The sequence below is a fragment of the Trichomonas vaginalis genome, chromosome IV (assembly GCF_026262505.1).
Source record: "Trichomonas vaginalis G3 chromosome IV, whole genome shotgun sequence".
NCBI classification, from domain to species: Eukaryota; Parabasalia; order Trichomonadida; family Trichomonadidae; genus Trichomonas; species Trichomonas vaginalis.
This window is the reverse complement of record NC_067206.1, coordinates 22,035,080-22,050,871: the sequence shown is the minus strand read 5'-3', so window position 1 is coordinate 22,050,871 and position 15,792 is coordinate 22,035,080. Positions and strand designations below refer to the sequence as shown.

Below are 15,792 nucleotides of genomic sequence, written 5' to 3'. Positions count from 1 at the left end.
AACCCTGACTTAGAGAAACTATATATTTAATAGTTTAGTCAAAAGAGACAAACAAGAAAGAATGCCGGGCTTCAAACTTAAGAAAGGTGACAAAGTAAAAATAGAAATACCTAAACGCGACCCATATGAAAATACTATTGACTATGACAACAATGGGAACTCGACAGGTACTCACGTTCGTGTTCGTAAAAATAGAAGAAAGTATACAAGAGAATATTATGAAGTTTTAGGCAAACATGGCAAAATGTACAGACTGCAAGCAGAAGATAAAACTACTATTGTCAGACCTCGTTTCAAACTTGTCAAAGTTCAAGGTGGTATACTTTCAAAGACAGTTCCTAACAAATATAAGACAACTCCTGACGAATATGCTAAAGAAGTTGAAAATGACGACTAAGCATTTCTATACCATGCGTAAACTGTCATGTAAGGTGGCATGTAGTCTTTACTTTGTCCCGTTGTTTGCGTATACCCTGAAACGCGATGTGTATGGTTTCCTTCTCCCTGTGTGCTACCCCAGAAACAATTTATAGCAAACTGAACGTTGTCTTTAACATCATATCCTTTACCTTTTTTCATTGCTGACCAATCCCAAAATCTATGCTTATGCCAACCTGCTTGAGATGTACTTAAATCTATGTAGTGACTGTGCGCAGGTAAGTTTTCACCTGAAATCGTTTTACTTCCACCTGTTTCCTTTGAAGAGTTTGCACAATACAAAAACCTGTCGACTATTTGAGTCCAAGTTCCGAGACCAAGTACTACTTCTGGTCTGGTAGAGTTCATTGACGTGTAAATAGAACCTATAGGATATACTGTTTGAAGTATTTCAATCTTTAATGTTTGAAGCTCTGTTTTGTCAGCTTTTTTATCATATAAATCTTGAGCAGTGAATTTAACATTGTTTTCATCCTCCATGACATAGACATTTCTACATCTAATGTATCTCATCGTTGTTATGTCTTCATCCGATGTTAAACCTTGTGGAAAGTTAGGAGGTTTCCAATTTAATACATCCCCACCAGTTTCTTCAACCGTTCCTTCAATATTTTCTATACCAACAGTTGAGAAGAAATCGTGTGTATGTCCAACGTCACTTTTCCTGTTTAAGGTTTCTTGTAAGTTTGTAATATTTGCAATGGTATGTGTATGAGTCTTTTTAGAATATTCTTTGTCAGCTCTTGTCACTTCACTTGACATTTTATTGTCAACATATGTTTTATCCGCTTTGTCATCTAACTTTTCTGGTAGTTCATCTACGTCATAGATGTTATGTGTATGATGTTTTTGTGGGTATGTTCTATCTGTCCATGCGAGAATATAGTCTTTTGTTGCATCTACATACTCTTTGTCAGCTTTGTTGTCAATATCTGCCTTCAAAAGAAGTTCATCTATAGGTTTCTCGTTTAAAGTTCTTTTTGTTGGATTTATACAAACAGTATGGTTCTTACTGTCTTGAAACAGAAACTCGTCTGTCAATGGGTTTATCGTCAGTTTTAAGTTTCCTTCTTTCAATGACTCAGATATCTTAGAATAGTTTGAAAAGTTTGTTGTGTTCTTATTTAGAGCTTGTATAATGAGTTGTCGGTTGTGTTGTATTTCTCTCATAGACGCTGTTTCTTTCGACATTTTTATTCTAGATAAAATATGCTTTCAATAGAAAAAGAAAATTCAAGAGTTGCTACAACTAAACCATTAGATGAACTTTTTACGAATGTCGGTCAAAAGTTTGAGACAGAGACCGTAAAGCATGAAGGCTATCGTTTTGACTACCCGTTAAGATGGTTAAGAGACCCATCCGTCACAAAAGCTATTGGCTTTCGTAGAATGAAGTTCATTTCAGAAGCCATACATGGTTTCCCATTTACGGTCGCTTTTGAAGTTCGATACTATAACAAAGAAAAACGTACGTATGAGAAATTTGAACAGGGAAAACTTTTACAAGTGAATTTGCTTGTAAACTTAGAAACAACTCTTCAAGCTTTTCAAGAAAAAATAAACGATATCTATCTCGAATATGCAAACCAGTTTAACATTGACGAAGGAGAGTACCATCTCGATATTGTTTATGACAGGAAAAATGCAACTGTTAAAATCGATAGAATAGAAGACCTTGGAGAAGACGTTTATATTTCTACAAAATATAACAACTTGGCATGGTATAGATTTTTGAGGATGTTAAATCAGCCTGCAGAATATCCAGTACACCCGAACTTTTATGAAGTCGAAAACCCTAATGGAACATATGAAAATGTTTTCGACTCAGATGCTATTATAGTTCATGCTTCATTTTCTGGTGCACAAAACTCTTTTTTATGCTTGGCAAATGACTTTTACGAAAAACCTACAAAGCTATATGAACCACCGAGTGGAAGTATTTCAGACTTTCAAGTATGGTTTACAACAGATGGAAGAAAGAGAATAGTTCCATTATACCACGCGTTTTACTTAGAACTTAGTTTCATATACAACTACTATCGAACGGTAAAAATATAATTTTAATACGGTTGAGGTGTTGGATTTGGTTGCCAACTAGACTGTGGTGCAGGTTCAGGCTGTTGTATAACAGGAGCTTGTTCTTCTGGTTCAGGGTCTTTAGGTATAATACCAACAAACTGACCTACTCTTTTGCCAATATTTTTGACTCCGTTCCAAATTCCTCTTCCTACGGTTTTTATTCCATTCCATATACCTCTTCCAACTCTTCTGAAGAAGTTTCCTATTCTTCCAAAGAAACCCATTTTACTATATGTAAAAATCTAATGTCCGCCTAGTCTCTTACGTTTCCTTCTGAGTTCCATAGCATTTTTTAACTGGAGCTCATACATTCTATTTCTCCTCTGGTAGAAAACATACTCTGGGTCAACTCCTGTGTTCGCGTCATCTGCATAGAGTTGTTTATATCCCACTTCAGGGTTTGTATAAAACTCTTTCCATCTCATATTTGCATACCATGGTGGCAAACCTAACGCAGCGTCATTTGACATGGCAGTTTGCATTTGTACATCTGTTGGCACTTGACCATAGTTTGCCATTGCAGTTTGTATTCTAACTTCATTTGGAATATTCTCTGGGTTTGGTTGTCCAGGTTGCTGTGCATTCGCTAAGTTCTGTGCGTCCATTTTAATATTAGATAAAAATATCTCTTACGAGTACATATGCTGAACATTTGCTGGTATTGGTTCATCTTCATATTCTCTATATCTTTCTGCCACGTCAAATAAGTAAATGACACAATGGAAAAAACCTAAAACAAGTAGTCCTATTTCAAACCACATTTACTTACCAATAAAATTTCTTTGTTGTGACACTTTTTCCGGTTTATAGGACCTCTCTCATATTCTATCTTATCGTATCTAAAATCATAGTCATGTATATCCTCTAACCATCTCATAACGGTTTCCAAACCACTTTTATCGGATGTAAAGTAAAAGCATGGATGGTTATGTAAAACGTCTAAAGTTTCTAAAGAGTCTCTCAAAGTCCAGTCTGCTTGGTATTGAAAATCATATGTGTTATAGAACGGTGGGTCTACTATAAAGAAAACATTTTCCTTGTTTTTATATTTTTCATACAACTCTGTCCAACGACATCTCACAAACTCTATACCCTCAGTATATTTTTCTATGTTCTCTTTGAAAACCTTTGTATAGTTAAGATATAAAACGTTTGACATAAGTGTTTCAATGTCATGAACTCTTATAGAACCACTATATAATAGTCTAGAAGATATACTATCCCAGTCAATATACTCTGCTTTTTTCAAAACCTCTCTGACAGTATTTTTCTTATCTAATGGTATACGTTCCATCTTACCTATAGGTATCTTTTCTTTTAACTCTTTCAATATTTTGTTTGTGTCTGGTATATGTTTGAGACGGTTCATATAGTTGTCGAAGTCATTGCATATAATCTTTGAGTCAGGAAATACAGTATGGCACAAATGAGATATATAGAAACTTCCACCGAACAAATCTACAAATGTTAGACCATTCGGTAGTTTCTTAAGTTCTCTCAATAGAATATCTTTACATCTACTCTTATTTCCAAAGAAGGGTAACGGTGGTTTTGTAAAATTCATTTTATATTTAATAAAAATGTTTTTTTCCTGAAAAGTGACAGAAAAGTGACAAAACATCTTCGGGGCTAGAGGGCACGAAGTGCCTGGAAGCCCCAATACCTTTTTTTTTTTTTTTTTTTTTTTAATAAAAAAATAAAATTTTGAAGAAGAACACAAAATCTTCTGAAAAATAATATCACATAAACTCATATTATTTTCTAATATATAACTATTTTATATAAAAATCAAATTCAATGATCTTAAAAGCGAAGGATAAACCTCAAAATTTACGAATATAATGAGTGGGAATATAATGCTTATCTATCATAAAACCATATGAAATATCAATTTTTGCTTTACGCCTAATTTTTGACGACAATTAGCAAAAAATGTTAAATGTTAACACTCAGTCCATTTGAATATGAAAAATAAAATTGACTTTGATTAAATGTTTTTATTTATCATGCAATTATTCTTGCGACCAAAGATTTGAATAAAATTTCAAAAAATAAGATAGCTTAAAAATAATATGAGTAGGTGACAAAAGAAAAAACCAGAATTTTCGAAAAAGTGACACCAACTATTAAAGTTATTTTATTACTAGATTTATTTACAAATTATAAGATAATATCATTAACCGAATATATTTTTAATATAAATAAAAAACTTTTTTTTATACAAAAAATTACAATCAATCGATAAATATTATAAAACATTTATTCCAAAAAGATTAAGTAATAGGTGGGATCCTGCATAAAATATAATTTTATGTCATAAAGTTTACAAATTTTAGATGGACCACAGTGAGAATGTGAGTGGTTAATTTAAAGGTGGTCTGATAAAGATATCGAAGCTTACTCAACAAAGCATGAAGCAGTTTCTAATACACAATCTTACTAGTTGTGTTTCGGTCGCCAGCGCTCTCATAGGGGTGCTGATTTCAAAAACCACTACTTCAAATTATTCAACAATACTCAATGCAGCATGAAGCAGCTACTACTGCTGTATCTTACTGGTAGTGTTTTGGTCGTTGGCTCTTGCACAGTCTCTCAGATTTTCAATTTTTTTTTCAACACTATCTTGTTTCGCTCTCAGAAAGCTATCCTACAAAGACATCGAAGCTTACTCAACACAGCATGAAGCAGTTTCTAATACACAATCTTACTAGTTGTGTTTCGGTCGCCAGCGCTCTCATAGGGGTGCTGATTTCAAAAACCACTACTTCAAATTATTCAACAATACTCAATGCAGCATGAAGCAGCTACTACTGCTGTATCTTACTGGTAGTGTTTTGGTCGTTGGCTCTTGCACAGTCTCTCAGATTTTCAATTTTTTTTTTCAACACTATCTTGTTTCGCTCTCAGAAAGCTATCCTACAAAGACATCGAAGCTTACTCAACACAGCATGAAGCAGTTTCTAATACACAATCTTACTAGTTGTGTTTCGGTCGCCAGCGCTCTCATAGGGGTGCACCGAAATTCAATTGTTAATGATATCAATTCACAAATTGGAATCGAAGATCAGTATGAAATTTAAAATATAAATAAATTTTAATTATATTATTTTTAATTTTTTTAAATAAATATACATATATAAATACATGCATATATACATATATAAATATATACATATATAAATATATACATATATAAATATATACATATATAAATATATACATATATAAATATATACATATATAAATATATACATATATAAATATATACATATATAAATATATACATATATAAATATATACATATATAAATATATACATATATAAATATATACATATATAAATATATACATATATAAATATATACATATATAAATATATACATATATAAATATATACATATATAAATATATACATATATAAATATATAAATATATACATATATAAATATACATATATAAATATATTTATATATATAAATATATAAATAACAAAATACAATCAAAAAATAGTGTTTGGAAATTTAAGGTTAAGTGTCACTTTTTCGTAAATTCTACCACACTCGGTGACAAAAGTGCATACTCTTAAACAACCGTCGGATTTCCGGGTGAAATCGTGACACACTTTCGTCTTTCGTAGGCAGTGGTGGTTGTTACAAAAGGTAACTTCGAATGTAGCGTGAAATCTGCAAAAAAATTCTGAAATTTGAATGGAGAACACAAAAATTGAATAGTTTACGTCAATAAAAAAGAAAAAAAATGAAGCCAATGTGTCTCGAACCTAGGACTTAGAGCAGAAATACCACTGTTTATCCCATTACACTACATGCATCTCTCACCTAAGTGAATGAGATCAACTATATGATAACTTTTCCCCCATTATATTCTTGTGGAAAAGTGACAAATAGCAACTTTGACCCTCTCTCAAAATAATATACGGTAGTGTTTACTAATAGATGAATAGTATATAAATTCTATTAAAATGGATTTGATCCAAAAAAATATAAAACCAAAAATAATTGTTATAATTTAAATGAAGAAGTAATTTAAAACGATTTTATTTATGATCAAATTTTATATATTTTTCAAGGAATTAAAAAATTATTTTCCTTTTCTTTTAAAATATATCCGACCTGCAAGTAATTTCTTGTCATAGACTAAGTAATGTAGTAATTTATCATATTTTCCAGGATCACGCTTTAACAAATCGACTGCAGTGCGTCCTTTTTTATCAGCTTTGAAAATATTAGCACCATATTCAATAAGTGCTATTGCATAATCTTCATTTTCAAGTTTAATTGCTAAATTTAATGGTAGATATCCATTTCTATCCTTGTGATCAAGATGTCCTTTACATTGTTGAATTAAATAATCAAATAAATCTTTCCATTGATATACAATTGATTTATTTAATAAAGTAATCAAATCTTTTCTCATCCAATTTCTATACCTTTGAAGTATCACTTTAATCCATACTAGATTGTGTGAATACCATATACATTCTAAAAGTATCCTCTGTTCGGGAACAGATAATTGAGTAATGTTGATAAATATTAAACCTGTCATTGGAAATGACGCACACCATGGTGTAATAACATAACCTTTTTCATATAATATCATCGCAGCTTTAAAATTATAATTCTGAACAATATATTGGTAATAATCTAATGGATTTAAGTTGATGTCTTTGTTCTCCAAAATATATTCTAAAAAATCATGATTATGTGACTCAATACAAGCTTTAATACAATTATGATCAATTGGAACCATTTTTAGACATTCATTAATAATATCAGTATTTCTTCCAATTATTGCACTTGCCAACCATGATGAACTCGGAGTTAAACTGAAATTTTGAAGTATGAAATAAAAAATGTGAACTGCACCCATTTGACAAACTGCTTCCATTAGTTTTAGTCTAATGAAACCCGAAAACAAAACATAAACATCTACTGAATTTTGAGCTGCATAAATTTTAAATTTTGCGATATCATCATCAGTTATCATTGTTTCTAGATCATCATCTCCTATCTCATAGTAAGGATCATTGAACAATTTGTGTTTAAGCAAACGATAGACCTTTATTGCATGATAATTGTAAAAAGGTAATTTATCAATAAAATTTTTAAAATCTGCATCAGCACTAAGACCGTATTTATTGAATAAAGTTTCATTTACACCATCAATCATGAGTTGTAAATCGAGTGGGGGACAAACTCGCCCACTGTCACTTTTTCATTAACCTTAAACTTGTAATTTTCATTATTTTTAATTAACCTTATTTCTTTCCCAATTCCTGATTTATTTTATTCACTTACTATTAAAAGTCACATTTTAATAAAATATAATAATTTATTTATAGCATTTTTTACTATACTGTAATAAAAAATTAATTATAATAAATTAAATGTTTATTAAATCAAATGTTTTCTTTGCAATAATATTTTTAATGTTGAGTAAACAATGTTGGGATCAAGTGTATCATTTTTCAGACCTTTCTGAACAGCTTCAAGCATACTGATGCATTCGACTTTTTAAAATTGTGTCATTTCTTCGAAATCTCTTGTGACTTTTTTGATAACTTTAACACTTCTCTCTGAATCCAGACCTTTAATTTGCAACTTAATCAGGAATGAAGGAACAACACTGGAATATAACTCGATGACAAGTTCATCGAGTCGAAGATTTGGTTGTACACCACTTGTATGTGCCGGATACCATTGTGTCAAATTTTTTCTGAAATTAACTTTAAAAGTACTAAGTAAGATCATGAGATATAGCAATATATGTTTAAACCAACTTATATTTTGGTTGTACACCACTTGTATGTGCCGGATACCATTGTGTCAAATTTTTTCTGAAATTAACTTTAAAAGTACTAAGTAAGATCATGAGATATAGCAATATATGTTTAAACCAACTTATATTTTGGTTGTACACCACTTGTATGTGCCGGATACCATTGTGTCAAATTTTTTCTGAAATTAACTTTAAAAGTACTAAGTAAGATCATGAGATATAGCAATATATGTTTAAACCAACTTATATTTTGGTTGTACACCACTTGTATGTGCCGGATACCATTGTGTCAAATTTTTTCTGAAATTAACTTTAAAAGTATTAAGTAAGATCATGAGATATAGCAATATATGTTTAAACTAACTTATATTTTGGTTGTACACCACTTGTATGTGCCGGATACCATTGTGTCAAATTTTTTCTGAAATTAACTTTAAAAGTACTAAGTAAGATCATGAGATATAGCAATATATGTTTAAACCAACTTATATTTTGGTTGTACACCACTTGTATGTGCCGGATACCATTGTGTCAAATTTTTTCTGAAATTAACTTTAAAAGTACTAAGTAAGATCATGAGATATAGCAATATATGTTTAAACTAACTTATATTTTGGTTGTACACCACTTGTATGTGCCGGATACCATTGTGTCAAATTTTTTCTGAAATTAACTTTAAAAGTACTAAGTAAGATCATGAGATATAGCAATATATGTTTAAACCAACTTATATTTTGGTTGTACACCACTTGTATGTGCCGGATACCATTGTGTCAAATTTTTTCTGAAATTAACTTTAAAAGTACTAAGTAAGATCATTTATTTTTGCATAATATAATGCCAATATGGTTTCTTTTGATTTTATTTCATTTATAAGCAAATCAGATTTACCCAAAAACTCCACTCCATAAGCGTTCATTTGCTAAATTAAAAAGTGACAATGGGCTAGTCTGTCCCTTTCTCGTTGTAAATCTACATCTGATGGACAAGTATGTAACAAATCCATGACTTTGATGTAATCTACATGTTGTTCTGCTAAATTAAACATATTTTATTATAATATTAAAATATTTAATTATTTGAAACATTTATGTCACTTTTTTTAATTTTTAATGGCACTTCCTAAAATTTACCTCATCATTCCTAATGAAGTTGATTTAATCTTATCAGATATTGAAGGTCGAGCTGAAAGAGATGAAGAAATGACGTTAGAAGAGTTTTCAAACTTGATTCACAACTTCGACGACCCAAATTGGAACGGAATCTACATCGCAACAATGTACAAAATAACGTTCAAGACATATGAGTGTAATAAACAGAAATTCATCAAAAGTGACAGCTCTCAATTTTTTGACATTTGTAAATTCTAAATTGAATGAGAAAAATGAAATAATACTAAGCATAATACAATATTCTAGATTTAATTATAATTAGGAAAAAGTTAGTTTTGAGAGTACTTTTCATAGGCATATAGAATGAAATCTTCTGAAAAATAATATCACATAAACTCATATTATTTTCTAATATATAACTATTTTATATAAAAATCAAATTCAATGATCTTAAAAGCGAAGGATAAACCTCAAAATTTACGAATATAATGAGTGGGAATATAATGCTTATCTATCATAAAACCATATGAAATATCAATTTTTGCTTTACGCCTAATTTTTGACGACAATTAGCAAAAAATGTTAAATGTTAACACTCAGTCCATTTGAATATGAAAAATAAAATTGACTTTGATTAAATGTTTTTATTTAATTAAATTTGCACAATATCAAGATTATATTGATGTAATTAAAGATATATATCTTATTTCTCCAGAACCAGGTTTTGCTGAAGATCTTTATTATAGAATTAAAGGGATCTTGTTCGAAAAATATCATCTGACATACAATCGTGATTTTGAAAACTTTTTGATATGGAGAATAAGAAATAATTATAAATGCAGAAAAATATATGAAAAAATGATTGCTTGGTTTCGCATAGAAGCAAAATTACATCCTGGAGATAGGATAGTAATTGAAGAAGATGAAGAGCTACAAACAATAATAATGAATGATGATGTTGACGAATTGAAACGTTATATAATTGAACGTGGATACGAGAATGATATTTACTTTTTACATTACATTCATGTAACACCAATAGAAGCAGCTTGTAGGTTTGGTTCAGTAAACATATTTTACTTTTTATTTAAAGAATTTCAATTTCAACCTGAAGAATCATGGTTAGAAAATGCAATAATTGGGAAAAGTACTGATATAATTAATGAGTGTCTCAAATATTTTAGCTTCAATGAAATTTGTATTCGAAATATGATTGAATCATATAATCTTGATCTATTGAATTTTGTTCTACAACAAACTGATCTAATTCTTGATCCTTTAGATTATTATCAATTTATAGTTCGAAACTATAATTTAGAAGCTGCTCTTTTGTTTCATCGAAATGGAAAAGTTATTACTCCATGGTGTGCAGCATTCCCAATGACAGAGTCGCTATTTAACAACATATATCAATTTTCTGTTCCACAACAGAAAATCCTTTTAGAATGTATGTGGTATTCACATGACATTATTTGGATCCAAACACTACTTAAAAAATATCAGCAGTGGTGGAAGATGCCAGATCTACTCACTCTTTTTAATAAAGCAATTGAATTTAAAGAATTTCCATTATTCAATATTCTACTTAGAAACTATGTTAATATAAATGAATTAGATCGAAATGGTCATTTACCAATTGTCGTTGCTACTGAATTTAAAGATAACCTTATTTATGCGAAAAAACTTTTGGATTATAATGCTGATATAATGAAACCTGATCAAAACGGTACAACAATGGTGGATGTTATAAAATCTGATCAAAGCGCATATGATGATTTAATTCATTACATTCTTTATGTCAAAAAATTAAATGTCAAATTTAGTTAATTTAATAAAGTAAATAAAGCATTAAATGTGCATAAATTTTTTTCATCTTCAACATGTCTAACACACCTTAATTTGCTCAAGAATGCATAACCTTTTGCTTGGAATTTACCACCAGACTTTCTTAATGGAATAACTTTGAACAAAGCTGTTGTGATTGCACAATATTTCATTCTTGATGACATGTGTGTTTGTTCCATCTTCTCAAAAATGTTTGCATAAACGTAATGTTTATAGGAGTTCATGTCTTTGATGTTTGAGATCGTGAATGGGATTGAACGTTCAACTTCATCTTCTTTTGGTGGTGTTAATGAATATTGTTTGGTAACAAAATCTTCAGTAACGAAACCAAAATCACATAAGATCTTATATGTTCCTTTCGTTTTTGTTGCAATGTCATCTAAGTAATCTAAGATGTGCTTTACATCTGAAACATTGTTGAGGTAATATAATGTATATAATCCTTTATCTTCAATATTTTTGGAATTCTTTTTGTAGTGATTACTGGCAAGAACTTTCTTGAAAGCTACTTCATCTAATGGATGGAACAATTCAATACAATCAAGATTAGAATCCATGAACTGTAATTTATGTCTCTTGACGAATTCTGTACCTTCTTTGGATAAACTTTCATCAAATTCACCGTTCAACAAATTCTGTGAAACTTCTTGAACAAAATCTTGGAACCTTTCATCATGGGACTTCTTTAACGGTATCTGCGCTGTAGGAATATTCATTAATTCCTCTATTTCAGCTTCAGTATCATTAACGTCAACATGAGGTTCTTCGATTTCAGGTTTTGGTTCTGATCCAACCAAAAAGTCAAGAATTTCTTTTTTCTTTGCTTTGCCGGTGTATTCTGTATCCAAGATGTTCTTGAAAAGAGCTAAGTTTATCAAATAGTTGTTTGAAGACTTGTAAGATTTATCGTCAGAATAATATTCATCATTGAACTCTTTAATTTCTTTTAAAGAATCAAAGACTTTCTTTAATTTGCTGAATGGATTTTTTTCTTACTCGTTCTCATTTAATTCAAATTAAAAATGACACTTTTTTAAACGATAAGGTTTTTATTCATAAGAATACTAAGGTTATTCCATTACCATGTTTTTGTTTTTCTTCATCCATTCGTTCAAGAATGTGTTGGAAATCTTCCACGAACTTTAAGAAATCATAATCTTTGTTCGGATATTTATTGCACAAATAGGAAATGTAATTCCATAAGCGTACACTGTTCATATCAGTAAGGGGAGTATCGCCATATACTTCTTTGAAATGACTTTGTAATTCATTTGGTGTGACAGTTATCTTGGTAACCCATGACCGAAAGAACTCCTCGAACTTGTCCAAGCTCATATAATTCAAATAAAAAATGACACTTTTTTAAACGATAACGTTTTGTAAACGATAAGGTTTTGTAAACGATAACGTTTTGTAAACGATAAGGTTTTTATTCGTTCATGTTTGGATTAAAATGTTTGGCAATCAAGAAAACTTCATCCTGAAGATCAGCAATGGCTTCAAGAATTGAATCAAGTTTCTCATTAATTTCTTTGAAAGAAACTTTTTGTTCATCTTCTGATTCCTCACCAGCTTTTGGAAGCAAGAAGAAGTATTTCTCAATGGCTTTGTCTATTTCTTCATGGAACTCCTTTAATGGCATGTCTGAGAAACAATGTCCCATAAAATTTTGATTATAGATCATTCGAAAAATTTCTGATTCGGGATATTTCAAACTATTCATCAATTTTTCTTTGACCATCAACAAGTAAGGTAGACTAACGATTACATCTTGATCTTGATTTTGTGAATCAAATAAGGTATCAACATCTTCAATGAACTTTTCTTTGGTAATACCATGTTGATCAAGGACTCGACGTTGGGTAAAGACATTGAATTCCAAATCCATTATTAAAAAATGACACTGTCAACCCATGTGGTCATTTCACTTTTTTTCATGAGTGAAGAGTTAACTGTTCTAAACTTTGAAGATGCTCAGTCGTTCAGAAAAGCTGCTTGGCAATATGCAAAAGAAAACAATGAAGCATTTGTCGATTATGCCATGAAGAACTTTCGTGACTTATTTGAAAGAAAAATTGGTGAAATCGTTGTTGATTGGTTCATTCAGAGACATATGATTGACTCAAACTAAAAAAGTTATTTTTATTAAATTAATTTTTTTATTCTTCTGGTTTAAAGTTTGTTAGAATTGCTAATTTCAATTCCTGATAGATGAGTTCAAGGAATTCATTATGAGCAAAGACTTCATTAGGAGAGGTTTCGCAATTGAATTGAATAAAGTACCTCAAAAGCTTAGTAAAGTAACTAAGATTGTTGCAATCACCATAAAGTTCATTGAATTTCTCCATTGCTTGGACTGGTGTGTAATTCTCCATTGGTTCTAATAAATTTGCGAACTCACGAAATCTTGTCTTGTCAGTGTTCATCATTAAAAATGTCACTTTTTATTTTTTCAATGGGCTACGACGAGGACATGTCTTATATAAAGAACTCAATGAACTTTCTCACGAATGCAATCATTGTTTTCTTTTGTGTTAACCTTTTCATTCTTCTATTATTCATGATGTTGTTCTTCTGTGAGTTTCACGGACAATTGAATCGTCAAACTAACATTCAATACTTAAGAACAGCAAATGATGCTCAAGACTTACTAAAAAACAATTGAATAAAAATTTAATGATTTATTCATTCTTTTTTTCTTTCCATGGCTTAGGAGTTGTCCATCCTGTTTGTTCCATGATTCCTTTTTCACGAAGGACACCTTTGATCTTATCCATAGAGTAGTACATGTCATCAATATAGCTTGATTGATTTCTACTCTCGGATTCCAATGTACGCAAAGACTCTGAGTGATCAGTGAGAATCTTATTCATCTGAAATTGATCTTTGTAGTAGTCAGCTTTAAGTTCTTTCATCTCTGTCTCAAGGTTAAATTGGAGTTGCTTTACTGTGTTCATCAACTCATTAATCTGTTTTTGGAGAGACTCTTCAATCGATGACATTAAAAGTGAAGTGGTCAGAGTGAACGGTTTTGACAGTCTATTTGATCTAATGGAACACAAACAAGACGCAAAAGAAGAAGAGTTTCGTGAGATGAAAGATGCCATTAAATATGCTCAACGGCATATTGAAGCATTTTGGGAATACTGCAACGAACATAGAAATGAAGATCATTCGGTCAGAATCTTCGATGTTATCATAAACTTCTACCGTAGACATATTGCTGCAGATTATGAAGCAGCGTTAGGAATAAAAAATTGAATAAAAATTTAATGATTTATTCATTCTTTTTTTCTTTCATGTTTGTACCGGTTCCACATTTGATCTGATCAAGAGAATTCATCATGTCATCAAGATAACTTACTGATTCTTCCAATTTACGCAAAGACCTTGCGTCAACTTTATGTTCTTTTATCTCTGTCGCAATGTCTAATTTGAGTTGCTTAACCAAATTCATAATCCCTTCAACAGATGACATTAAAAGTGAAGTGGTCAGACTGAACGGTTTTGACAGTCCATTTGATCTAATGGAAGGCGTTGACTTTATGGCGTTACCTAACAAACAAGGTGCAGAAGAAGTTGTTGTCGCTACCTTTTACGCTAGCTCTCACGTTGATGCATTTCGTGCTTACCAAGATGATCTTGAAAAACAAGGTCGTCAGCTCAGTCAAATCGAAAGGATGCTTGATTTCTTCCGTGGTAATCTTGCACAGAAGTACGAGAAAAAAGAATAAACAATTAATTTATTAATACTTAATTTTGCCACTTTTTATTTTGTCTAATGGAGTCAATGACACCTAAAGAGAGAGAAGAACTTGAAGAACTCAAAGATGCTCTAGTTTATTCTTATAAACATGTTGAAGCATATAAGGAATACCTTAAGGTTCTCAGAGACGAACACAATCCAACGATCAAGATCTATGATGCTCTCATTGACTTCTATCGTAGACGTCTTGCAGGTCATGAATAAAAAATTAATTTTAATCAATGTAAGTTTTTTACTCTGATCTTAGATTTCATCGGGGCATGATGAAAGAATGAAGTCCATAAGTTCTGACTTTGTTTTAACAAGAAGTATGGCGGACATGAGGAGTTCTCTTCTGTTGGAACCCATTGGAACACGACCTTTCCAATTGCGCATTGATCTCAATGCTGGGACTGTAAAGAACTCGAGAACGTAAAGTCTTTGGGACTTAGGGAGGAAGTCGTCTTGTTCCATCTCTGCTTGTAGTGTTCTTGTCGAAGCTGTTGACTTGATTTCGTCTTCTTCGATCGGATCGTAATCTTCTTCACCTTTCTTCATGGTCATACGTTCACGCTTGTAATCATTCCTGAGAGCATTGAGTCCTGCTTCAAGATCTTGAGGATTCTTTGTAGGTTTCCATAAAGGTTTCTCCTGTTGCATTTGTTGCATAAGCTGTGTTTGTTGTTGCATCATTTGCATCATCATTGTCATCATGTCTGGTGTCGGTGCTGCTTGAGCTGGTGTCGCTGAAACGTCTTGGGACATTTGGTCAAAGTTA

General features: G+C 31.1%; 17 protein-coding genes across 17 annotated transcripts, besides 6 other annotated features; 5 read left to right on the top strand and 12 right to left on the bottom strand.

Annotated features, from left to right (window-relative positions):
* Positions 1 to 1,629: part of a mobile genetic element that runs on past the window's edge.
* Positions 394 to 1,629, bottom strand: TVAGG3_0145200 (phage tail repeat-like family; the record flags this gene model as incomplete). Its single annotated transcript, XM_001314291.1, has 1 exon — positions 394 to 1,629. The coding sequence occupies one exon, from the start codon at positions 1,627 to 1,629 to the stop codon at positions 394 to 396; it is 1,236 nt and encodes a 411-aa protein (XP_001314309.1).
* Positions 1,630 to 1,647: 18 nt separating this feature from the next.
* Positions 1,648 to 2,496, top strand: TVAGG3_0145180 (uncharacterized protein; the record flags this gene model as incomplete). Its single annotated transcript, XM_001314292.1, has 1 exon — positions 1,648 to 2,496. The coding sequence occupies one exon, from the start codon at positions 1,648 to 1,650 to the stop codon at positions 2,494 to 2,496; it is 849 nt and encodes a 282-aa protein (XP_001314310.1).
* A 2-nt stretch (positions 2,497 to 2,498) lies between these two features.
* TVAGG3_0145170 (serine threonine-protein phosphatase family) lies at positions 2,499 to 2,741 on the bottom strand (the record flags this gene model as incomplete). Its single annotated transcript, XM_051224437.1, has 1 exon — positions 2,499 to 2,741. One exon carries the CDS (start codon positions 2,739 to 2,741, stop codon positions 2,499 to 2,501), a length of 243 nt encoding a protein of 80 aa, XP_051109423.1.
* Positions 2,742 to 2,759: 18 nt separating this feature from the next.
* TVAGG3_0145160 (uncharacterized protein) lies at positions 2,760 to 3,122 on the bottom strand (the record flags this gene model as incomplete). The annotated part of the gene is made up of 1 exon (XM_001314294.1): positions 2,760 to 3,122. The coding sequence occupies one exon, from the start codon at positions 3,120 to 3,122 to the stop codon at positions 2,760 to 2,762; it is 363 nt and encodes a 120-aa protein (XP_001314312.1).
* Positions 3,123 to 3,262: 140 nt separating this feature from the next.
* On the bottom strand, positions 3,263 to 4,081 carry TVAGG3_0145150 (phage tail repeat-like family; the record flags this gene model as incomplete). The annotated part of the gene is made up of 1 exon (XM_051224436.1): positions 3,263 to 4,081. One exon carries the CDS (start codon positions 4,079 to 4,081, stop codon positions 3,263 to 3,265), a length of 819 nt encoding a protein of 272 aa, XP_051109422.1.
* A 2,533-nt stretch (positions 4,082 to 6,614) lies between these two features.
* Positions 6,615 to 7,703, bottom strand: TVAGG3_0145140 (spectrin binding; the record flags this gene model as incomplete). The annotated part of the gene is made up of 1 exon (XM_001314295.1): positions 6,615 to 7,703. The coding sequence occupies one exon, from the start codon at positions 7,701 to 7,703 to the stop codon at positions 6,615 to 6,617; it is 1,089 nt and encodes a 362-aa protein (XP_001314313.1).
* Positions 7,704 to 7,715: 12 nt separating this feature from the next.
* Positions 7,716 to 7,753: a terminal%2Cinverted (terminal inverted repeat of MuDR-5_TvMULE4 transposon ID:TVAGG3_0145130).
* Positions 7,716 to 9,275: a mobile genetic element.
* Positions 9,238 to 9,275: a terminal%2Cinverted (terminal inverted repeat of MuDR-5_TvMULE4 transposon ID:TVAGG3_0145130).
* A 346-nt stretch (positions 9,276 to 9,621) lies between these two features.
* Positions 9,622 to 9,658: a mobile genetic element.
* Positions 9,622 to 9,658: a terminal%2Cinverted (terminal inverted repeat of Banshee-A3 transposon ID:TVAGG3_0145120).
* A 1,589-nt stretch (positions 9,659 to 11,247) lies between these two features.
* TVAGG3_0145110 (uncharacterized protein) lies at positions 11,248 to 11,985 on the bottom strand (the record flags this gene model as incomplete). Its single annotated transcript, XM_051224435.1, has 1 exon — positions 11,248 to 11,985. One exon carries the CDS (start codon positions 11,983 to 11,985, stop codon positions 11,248 to 11,250), a length of 738 nt encoding a protein of 245 aa, XP_051109421.1.
* A 337-nt stretch (positions 11,986 to 12,322) lies between these two features.
* Positions 12,323 to 12,604, bottom strand: TVAGG3_0145100 (uncharacterized protein; the record flags this gene model as incomplete). The annotated part of the gene is made up of 1 exon (XM_001314298.1): positions 12,323 to 12,604. One exon carries the CDS (start codon positions 12,602 to 12,604, stop codon positions 12,323 to 12,325), a length of 282 nt encoding a protein of 93 aa, XP_001314316.1.
* A 94-nt stretch (positions 12,605 to 12,698) lies between these two features.
* TVAGG3_0145090 (uncharacterized protein) lies at positions 12,699 to 13,157 on the bottom strand (the record flags this gene model as incomplete). Its single annotated transcript, XM_001314299.1, has 1 exon — positions 12,699 to 13,157. The coding sequence occupies one exon, from the start codon at positions 13,155 to 13,157 to the stop codon at positions 12,699 to 12,701; it is 459 nt and encodes a 152-aa protein (XP_001314317.1).
* A 48-nt stretch (positions 13,158 to 13,205) lies between these two features.
* TVAGG3_0145080 (uncharacterized protein) lies at positions 13,206 to 13,400 on the top strand (the record flags this gene model as incomplete). The annotated part of the gene is made up of 1 exon (XM_051224434.1): positions 13,206 to 13,400. The coding sequence occupies one exon, from the start codon at positions 13,206 to 13,208 to the stop codon at positions 13,398 to 13,400; it is 195 nt and encodes a 64-aa protein (XP_051109420.1).
* Positions 13,401 to 13,428: 28 nt separating this feature from the next.
* TVAGG3_0145070 (uncharacterized protein) lies at positions 13,429 to 13,695 on the bottom strand (the record flags this gene model as incomplete). The annotated part of the gene is made up of 1 exon (XM_001314300.1): positions 13,429 to 13,695. One exon carries the CDS (start codon positions 13,693 to 13,695, stop codon positions 13,429 to 13,431), a length of 267 nt encoding a protein of 88 aa, XP_001314318.1.
* Positions 13,696 to 13,950: 255 nt separating this feature from the next.
* TVAGG3_0145060 (uncharacterized protein) lies at positions 13,951 to 14,271 on the bottom strand (the record flags this gene model as incomplete). Its single annotated transcript, XM_051224433.1, has 1 exon — positions 13,951 to 14,271. One exon carries the CDS (start codon positions 14,269 to 14,271, stop codon positions 13,951 to 13,953), a length of 321 nt encoding a protein of 106 aa, XP_051109419.1.
* A 49-nt stretch (positions 14,272 to 14,320) lies between these two features.
* TVAGG3_0145050 (uncharacterized protein) lies at positions 14,321 to 14,530 on the top strand (the record flags this gene model as incomplete). The annotated part of the gene is made up of 1 exon (XM_001314301.1): positions 14,321 to 14,530. The coding sequence occupies one exon, from the start codon at positions 14,321 to 14,323 to the stop codon at positions 14,528 to 14,530; it is 210 nt and encodes a 69-aa protein (XP_001314319.1).
* A 16-nt stretch (positions 14,531 to 14,546) lies between these two features.
* TVAGG3_0145040 (uncharacterized protein) lies at positions 14,547 to 14,747 on the bottom strand (the record flags this gene model as incomplete). The annotated part of the gene is made up of 1 exon (XM_001314302.1): positions 14,547 to 14,747. One exon carries the CDS (start codon positions 14,745 to 14,747, stop codon positions 14,547 to 14,549), a length of 201 nt encoding a protein of 66 aa, XP_001314320.1.
* A 49-nt stretch (positions 14,748 to 14,796) lies between these two features.
* Positions 14,797 to 15,003, top strand: TVAGG3_0145030 (uncharacterized protein; the record flags this gene model as incomplete). The annotated part of the gene is made up of 1 exon (XM_001314303.1): positions 14,797 to 15,003. One exon carries the CDS (start codon positions 14,797 to 14,799, stop codon positions 15,001 to 15,003), a length of 207 nt encoding a protein of 68 aa, XP_001314321.1.
* A 47-nt stretch (positions 15,004 to 15,050) lies between these two features.
* On the top strand, positions 15,051 to 15,239 carry TVAGG3_0145020 (uncharacterized protein; the record flags this gene model as incomplete). Its single annotated transcript, XM_001314304.1, has 1 exon — positions 15,051 to 15,239. One exon carries the CDS (start codon positions 15,051 to 15,053, stop codon positions 15,237 to 15,239), a length of 189 nt encoding a protein of 62 aa, XP_001314322.1.
* Positions 15,240 to 15,278: 39 nt separating this feature from the next.
* TVAGG3_0145010 (uncharacterized protein) lies at positions 15,279 to 15,779 on the bottom strand (the record flags this gene model as incomplete). Its single annotated transcript, XM_001314305.1, has 1 exon — positions 15,279 to 15,779. The coding sequence occupies one exon, from the start codon at positions 15,777 to 15,779 to the stop codon at positions 15,279 to 15,281; it is 501 nt and encodes a 166-aa protein (XP_001314323.1).
* Between the last annotated feature and the right edge of the window lie 13 nt (positions 15,780 to 15,792).